At 38.3% G+C, this 8,819-nt stretch overlaps 2 protein-coding genes across 2 annotated transcripts; both read left to right on the forward strand.

Moving 5' to 3' along the window:
• Positions 1-6,574: 6,574 nt before the first annotated feature.
• On the forward strand, positions 6,575-7,081 carry LOC129737758 (uncharacterized). Its single transcript, XM_055728919.1, has one exon. It carries the CDS (start codon positions 6,575-6,577, stop codon positions 7,079-7,081), a length of 507 nt encoding a protein of 168 aa, XP_055584894.1.
• Positions 7,082-7,773: 692 nt separating this feature from the next.
• On the forward strand, positions 7,774-8,475 carry LOC129737759 (uncharacterized protein K02A2.6-like). The gene has a single exon (XM_055728921.1). The coding sequence runs from the start codon at positions 7,774-7,776 to the stop codon at positions 8,473-8,475; it is 702 nt and encodes a 233-aa protein (XP_055584896.1).
• The last annotated feature ends 344 nt before the right edge of the window (positions 8,476-8,819 follow it).

Raw genomic sequence — 8,819 nt, forward strand, 5'->3', positions numbered from 1 at the left:
GTCGTGTGTGTGCTGTGGTAGTAGTAGTGTCGTAGTGTGTGTCGTAGTGTGTATCGTGATTAAAGTAAGAGTGTAGTGTTGTGCTTGTGTGGAGTCGTGTCGTGTGTGTAGTGTGTGTGACTTATTTTGAAGTAGTGCAACAGTGCTGTAGTAGCTCGTGTGTGTGTCGTCAAGTGTGATAAGTGGTGCTGTGTAAGTGTGTACCGGTCGTTCGTAAGTAGTAGTACGGTGTTCGTGTGCTAGTGTGTGTGTTGTGACAGTGTGTCGTCAGTGTGCTAGTCGTGTCGATGTGTAGTGATAGTAGTCAGTGTGTAGTAGTGTACGTCGTGTGATGGTGTGTGAGTGTGTCGTAGTGCTGTGTGCTGTGTGTGTGTCGTACGAAGTGTGTGTTATATATATATATATATATATATATATATATATATATATATATATATATATATATATATATATATATATATATATATATATATATATATATATATATATATATATATATATATATATATATATATATATATATATATATATATATCTGGAATTGAAAAGTCAGGCATCCATTTTTAGAGATTTTCTTTTCTTCGAGGGGTTTGTTTTTCGTCTCCATGGGCGAGGCGTCGCTAGCAAACGTCGTTGCAAGATAATAGTAACCAAAGCTGTAACTGTTCATTGATCGCTTGAAAAATTTAAAAAATAGGCGCCTATTTCTCAACCAAGAACCTATATTTCTTATGCACGTTGGGGCGATATGCAACCTAGATGTGTTTTTTCCTTACTTATTTGTACACAGCACATGGTAATAAATGACGCCTAGATGTGATACGGATTGATATTTTATCGATCGAATCAAAACCATAAAGCATGTATCACTACAAATCTGGACGCACTATTTATTTTATCATAGTGCTCCTAGTTGTCGGATCTGGAATGTTTTGGCAGCACTTTGTAGAGGAATGTTTCAAGGCGGGTAAAGCTTCAGGTGTGTTCTTATAAGAATGCACGGAATCGTCCATCTTGTGACAGGCAATCGTAATCGTCGGCATAGTAGACGAACAATTCGCTGTCAAAAAACGCTACGTCTCCACCCCCCACCAATGAGAAACTTTTGGTACCCCTTGCCTACTTTTCCTCAATATGCACCCACCCTACTGACTCACCCTGGAATGTTTCTTCTACCAGTGCTGAAAATTTCATTACGATTCGTTTTGTTTCGAAAAAGTTACACGTGATGGAAGCCGCGAGATGAAAATAAATTTTGAACAACCACGTCAAAAACCCGACGTGGTCGGGTTCAAAAATCGCGAAATCGTTAAAAATGGTCAAATCAACCGTGTGTAGCGTTCTCAAACGGGTCTGTGAGATGCGTACTATAGATCGGCAGGTTCATACCAAGCGTCATAGTAGAATTAATGATCGGAAACTGCATTTGAAGGTGTTGAGAACGATCAAGGAAACACAGGGTAGTCGGACTATGACATTGCCAAGAAATTCAACGCCTACCGGTGCACCGTCAGCAGAATTCGTCTACGCGAAGGAATACGATCCTATCGGACCAGTATCAGTAATCAACCAAACCGGACATTGAAGCAGAATTTAGTAGCCAAAGGACGTGCCCGCAAGTTATACAAGAAGATTCCAACGAAGTTCGACGGATGCATCCTCATGGATGACGAAACGTACGTGAAGATGGATTTTGGGCAGCTTTCTGGCCAAAAATTATGTAAAGCCACTACAGCTAGGAGGTTCTACAGTGGTATTGGGCCAACGGGTGGATTTTGTCGAAAAGGACATCAACCCACCCAACTGTCCTCAATTCCGCTCTATCGAAAAATTTTGGGCAATCGTCAAGCAGAAGATGAAGAAGAATGGTAGGACGACTCGGGATGCAACAGAGATGAAGAGATTGTGGAACAAAATGGCCGCTGAGGTCAGCGAATAGGGTGTTCAAACTGTAATGAGTGATACTCAACGAAAAGTTCGAAAATTTATCAAAACAACATCGGAATAATTTTTTTATTATTTTTCTTTTAAAGAGCAATAAAAACCCTACATTTCAAGTACAAAACATTTTTATTTTGTTTACATAGCTCCGAGATAGACCCGTTTCAATGCGTCCAGATTTGTAGTGATCCATGCTTTATATTAATTATTTCAAATATTAAAACAATTTTTAATTCGTGTTAATTTAAGTAGTAAATTGTTGTTCAAAAGATATAAATTTGGTAATGATAAATATAAAATAATGACACTTTTTGGACGTTTGAAAATAAGAAATTAGGAAGCTTTACATTCAATTTCGTATAATCCGATACGCCTAGAACGCTGGACACATTAACTGAACGAGAGTCTGTTCTTTGAAATAGATTAGATAGGATTGAAATTTTTAAAGGCCGAATGAACTTTTGAAGTTGAAGTTATCAATAAAATAATCTACTTTTCTATAACAAAAAGTGAGGATATGAATTTTCCGGAAGAATTTTCAATTAAGAAAGTAAACTAGAGCAAGTGCAAACTTTCAACTTTTACGAAAAGTGTATGCATTAATTCTTCATCTAAAAATTGTAGGGCCCAAAAAAAACTATGTGATAAAATAAACTCAACTCTTTTTTTTTAATCATTCATCAAAAAACTGTTTACACGTTTACTGTTTGTTTACACACAATTCAAGTACGAACTTCACATGAAAAGTATGTTTTTGTTTAACATATTTTGGCTACATAGAAGAGACTTTTGATTCACTTTTTTGTTGAAAAGTTTTTTTGTGATTGATATTCCAGGGGCAGCAGATTTTTATGCTGAACTTTTAATATGACCTGAAAGTGTTAAAACTAATATAAATTCATGTAATTTCTTTGGTGGAATAAGTGAAAACTCGCCATTTAGTAATGAAACATCTACAATTCAAGAATTTTATCTCCAAAATGGCCAGAAAGGATATCCAGAGTGTTGAGTCTGAAGCGGATATTCAAAATTATTATAAAGGTCTTTGTAAATCAAGGTCTTTTGGTTGAACAGCATTCAGTGGAATTGAAGTACCAAGCATTAATTTATTCCGGAGAAAACTTAGTATCTATATATCAATGAACGTTGATAAAACAGACAAACAAGAACAAGTATTAAACTCATTTTAAAGTCTTTTCACTGACGCATCTGAAAAAGACCTATGTGTTATCACTTGCCCCAATAAATGGGACAAATGTATACTTCGATATTTCTTTTTGTCAAAATAACTAATATTTTTTTTTGAAAATATTGTTTTTTTCAGAAAATATGAAAGTTGAACTGTGGTGATATTCGTTTGCATTTGCCCCTATGTTTCATTTTTGAAATGAACTCACGAAACCATCAAAGCCTGAACAGATTATTTCATTTCGATCTATTAAATTTAAAAAAATCTGCTTTTCAATGAAATGTTATTAATCTTAAAAATATTACATAATCCTAAATGAAATCAAATGAACTAATTTGCATTTTTTGCAGTATACAAAATCGTCAGATTTAATGCCATGACAAATGCTGTTTGGGAACATTTTAAGTTGAAATGTGTAAAGTCTATAACTTAAGTATCAGGCAAAACTTTTAGGAAATGATTTTGGTGAAAATATGGATTTTAATTCAAACTGCTTTGAAGCATGAGGATGATGAATAAAAAGCTGTTTGAAAATGGTTAGTAAAAAATCTTTTCTTATGTATTTCAATTATTCAGCTCTTAAAAATACACCATCCAAAGCTAATTGGGAGCTGAAAGCGCTGCGTTAGGCAAAATATTCGGAAAACACCTCAAAAATTTTCCAAAGATTCATAAGCAATATATTCCAATAAATGAGATACTTTTTATTTCGGTTTAAACCTTATTGTGAACTCGAACAATATGGAATAATTCACTAAATGGAATACAGCAAATGGAACATACATATTATCAACATACAGTTATTTATGGAACAAAAAACAAAAATTGGATTTTTAAATTGCTAAGGCTTCATTCGTCCTTTGTTTAAATAGAGAAAATGTTTCAACAAAGTTCAAAATAAGAAAAACAGAGTTTCAGAAATGACCTGCTAATCTATATCTATAAATGAATGTTTGTCTGTCTGTCTGTTCCCTATAGACTCGGAAACTACTGAACCGATCATCGTCAAAATTGGCATCTGATGGTTTTTGGGGCCGAAGATGGTTTCTATAATAGTTCAAATTCCATCCGACTTAAGGGAGGGGGGGCTCCCATACAAAATTTGTAATTTTTCGAAACAAATTAAAGTCATGACATCCATTTTCTCGTGGTTGTTTTTCCTTTGGGCGGTTTGTTTTTTGTCTCCATGGTCGAGGCGTCGTGAGCCAACGTCGCCAGAGGATAGTAACCATGACATAGCATAGGATAGCATAGCCTACTGATCAGTGGGAATATTTTGGCGCGTACTTCTCAACCAAGCATATTTTCAATGCAAGGTGTGGCTATATGAAGCTTTGATGTGATTTTTTTTCTACTTGATTCCTAGCTCATTTGAACAGCGCATGGTTATGAATGACGCCTAGATGTGACCCAGATTGACATTTTGCCGATCGAGTAAAACATTACCATTTTTTTTGTCAAAATCTGAAATTGAAAAGTCATGTCATCCATTTTTAGAGATTTTCTTTTCTTTGAGGGGTTTGTTTTTCATCTGTATGGTCAAACAAACGTCGTCGCAAATGGATAGTAACCAAAGCATACTGTTCATTGATTGCTGGAAAAATTTAACAATTAGGCGCCTGTTTCTCAACCAAGTACCTATATTTCTTAAGCACGTGGGGGCAATATGCAACGTAGATGTGTTTTTTCTTGCTTAATTGTACACAGCACGTGGAAATTAATGACGCCTAGATGTGACACGGATTAATATTTTATCAATCAAATCAAAACCAATTGAAAGATTTGCAAAAAATACTTCCATATTTAGTTCGTGTTAATGTAGGTAGCATTTGTTGTCTAAAAAATATAAATTTAGTTCTGATGCTAATGAATAATGGTATGAAACTTTGCGGATAATTGAAAAAAAAACTGAAAGAAAAGAATTTACATACAACTTTTTAACCCATTTTGCCTACCAGGTTATTTTTGAATCGTATTGATAACAGAAATATTAATAAGATGTTTTCTACAGAGGTAGATCGGAAACATTTTGTTGAACATGTAAAAATGTACTTAACTGAAAAATAAGATAAAAAAATCCGATCCGACACATGAACTGATCAAGAGCCTTTTCTTTAAATTAGATAAGATAGGACTGACGTGTTCATAAGTGAAAGGTACCAGTTAAATAAACTGATTTTTATTGACCAAAAGTGAGGGAATTAGCCCAAATACACAACTGGAACGAATTTAGAAATGAAAATGGGAGCTTTTCATTTTAAATAATTCTGAAAAAAAACATCGTACTTTTAGCTTACAAGTTACATACCCATTCAAGTACGTACTTAACATGAAAAGTGTTTTTGTGTTACATGTCTGCATAAAAGAGACTTTAGATCCGCTTCTCTTTTGAAAAGTGAGACTTCGAAACTGATATTCAACTGGAAGCAAAATTTTTATGAGAAATTTTTAGATTACTTTTAAAGTGTTCAAAACAATATTCCCTCCTGTCAACTTACACGGTGGGGCAAACGTCGAATTTTTAAGAAATTCATCTTCAAAATGATTCAATATGTTGGAAAGACCAGAAGGGGTATTCCGAATGTTGAAACTGAAGCGGATATTTAAATTCTTAAATGTCTTTGTAAATGGAGGTCATTTGCTTTGAACAGCATTCGTTAAAAGTGGAATATCAAACATAAGTTTATACTGCTGGAATACTGCAGATATATCCATCAGAGTATTAAATCCATTTTGAAGCCATTACTCTGACGCATCTGAAAATAAGCTTTGCATTTACACTTGCCCCAATATACGGGACAAATGTTAACTTAGGAATTTGTTTTTGCCAACATTTATGAATATTTCATAGAGAAAATAAAAAACGCGGAGGAATTATTTAGTGATGCAACTGATATTTTTTGCTTTTATAAATTTACTAGCTGACCCGGTGTGCGTTGCTACATCTTGCAAAAATAATTGTTAGTTGTAAAAATTTATTCAAATATAGTAACCTTTTTTTTAAATCAAACCTCATCATGGTTTAGAACTTTTAAATATAGAATTTTGGAAACCGATCAATAGCGCGAATCGGGACAGTTTTTTGAGTATATTCCTAAAATTCTGTATTATGAGCACTTTCAGTTTAGATTATGTATTTTTGGAATTAAAAAAATAAGCCATCGAAATTTGAAAAAGAAAACGACGAAAAGGATTTTTAATAAACATTTTCAAACAGCTTTTTTCACAATCCTCGCCCTTCGAAGCAGTTTGAACATCTATCCTTTTTGTGTAAAAATTATGTTAAAAAAATGTTTCGCCATATACCAAACTCGTGGACATGAGACATTATAGCTTGAAGTTTTCCCAAACAACACTTATCATGGTATGAAAATTATCGATTTTATACAGTACAAATTTGTGTAGTACGGTGCAGCAAATATTCCGGCAATCTGGCAGCGCCGGATGGAAGCAGTGTTCCAAGTTCTCGCAAACGTCATTAACTTTTTCGATGACATCATAGTCTTTGCCGACGGATTCGGAAATTTGCTCATCTCTCTCGCAGCAGTTTTCGACAGAATCAAGCAACATGGTTTACGCCTGAATCGTGCCAAATGTGTTTTCGCAGCCCCGGTCTTGGAGTGCCTGGGCCACAAAATCGACGCCGATGGACTTCACAAGTCAGACAAACACATTGTGGCAATCCGAGATGCCCCTCGTTCCACCACCCCTGACGAGCTTCAGCTATTTTTGGGAAAAGCGACTTATTACAATTCGTTTATTCCCAATCTCTCAACTCGGTCCCGTCCTCTGAGGGACATGATGCAGAAAGGTGATTTGAAGTGGACGCCAGAAAGAAGTGCAGCCTACGAGGACATCAAATCAGCTCTGGTGTCACCGCAGGTGCTGATGCCATACGATCCAGCTCTTCCTTTGATCCTGGCCACTGATGCAAGCAAGTATGGTTTGTGAACCGTTTTGTCGCACCGCCTGGAGAATGGCCTCGAGCGACCAATAGCATACGCAAGCTGTGCCATGTCTTCCACCGAGCAGCGCTACCCACAGATTGACAAAGAAGCTCTCGCAATCGTGTGGGCCGTCAAGAAGTTTTTCCATTATCTGTACGCCCGTCGATTCACACTGGTTACAGACCACAAGCCGCTCACACAAATCCTGCACCCAAGCAAATCACTACCAACGTTGTGCATCAGCAGAATGGCCAATTATGCAGACTACATGGCGCATTTCAACTATGAGGTTGTTTACAAATCAACGAAGGAGAACGTCAACGCCGATTATTGTTCTCGCTTCATCCCGAATCGATCAGCTGTTTGTGTAAACAAGGTGAGTGCCCCAGCCGCTCTTCTGAGGGAAGAGAGAGTAGTGAAGACGACTTCGATGCATTCGTTTTGCACCAAATTTCACAACTACCAGTACGTGCCGACCACATAGCTCGAGAAACACGAAAGGATCCCGAACTAGGTAAAATCGTACAACTCCTAGAAGCCGGCACAGAGTTGTCCCGTTCCGGTTACAAAGCTCCAGAGGTGAAATTTACGCTTGCAGCTGGTTGCCTCTTGTTCGAGCACAGAGTGGTGGTACCCCCAGTTTTACGTCAGTCCATCTTGAAAGATCTTCACACCGCACACCTTGGCATAGTGAAAATGAAAGGGCTGGCTCGTTCGTTTGTTTATTGGCCCCGAATCGACGCTGATATCGAGCAGACGGTGAAATCGTGTACTGACTTTGCCCGTCAAGCACTCGCCGCCGAAGTATTCCGAACACCACTGGGAGTATCCCAAAGGCCCATGAGAGAGAATCCACGTCGACTACGCAGGTCCCGTAGCAGGTTCGATGTTGCTGATAGTAGTCGATGCATACAGCAAGTGGCTAGAGGTGAAGGTAACCAACTCTACAACAACAGCCGCAACGATTGCTACATGGACAAGATGTTCGCTCGCTATGGAGCGCCAGTAACTGTGGTGTCAGACAACGGACCACAGTTCACCGCAGCAGAGTTTAAGGAGTTTTTGAAGCGCCACAGTGGGGTCAAGTTTCATAAGTTGTCCGCCCCCTACCACCCAGCAACCAACGGACAGGCGGAACGGTACGTGCAGACGACGAAAGATGCTTTGAAGTCAATGAATACAAATGCATCATCGTTGCAATCGCACCTGAACAACTTCCTGCATCAGTATCGTCGAGCTCCGCACGCAACCACCGGTGAAGCACCATGCAAGCTGTTCTTACGACGGAACTTCCGAACCTGTTTCGATCTACTGAAGCCCGAAGATGTCCAACAACGAGTGTCAACGAAACAGCAAGCTGACTTTGAGCCAAACTATCGTACGTTCAGCGTTGGCTAACAAGTCTACTTCCTGTCCGGCAACCCCCGAATGGACAAATGGATACCAGGTGTCATCGTAGCACGTCTAGGTGACTTGCACTACCAGATCGAATTCAACGGCAAGCCATTCAAGAGGCATGTCGACCAGATGCGCTCCAGGGTCATCGCAGATGCGCAGCAAATGGTCGAGGAAGCTGAAAGCGACGAGCCAAAACGTGTTCACTTCTACGACAACGCAGCCAGGTTTCCTTCGTCGCCGAATCATCGTAGTGGTGCTCGTACTGCTCCGAGTTCCCCGGAGTATGCCACACCACCTAGCAGCCCGATTCAACAGGATGGTCCCCCGGTTGCCTTGAGACGGTC

The sequence above is a fragment of the Uranotaenia lowii genome, chromosome 1 (assembly GCF_029784155.1).
Source record: "Uranotaenia lowii strain MFRU-FL chromosome 1, ASM2978415v1, whole genome shotgun sequence".
Taxonomy (NCBI): domain Eukaryota; kingdom Metazoa; phylum Arthropoda; class Insecta; order Diptera; family Culicidae; genus Uranotaenia; species Uranotaenia lowii.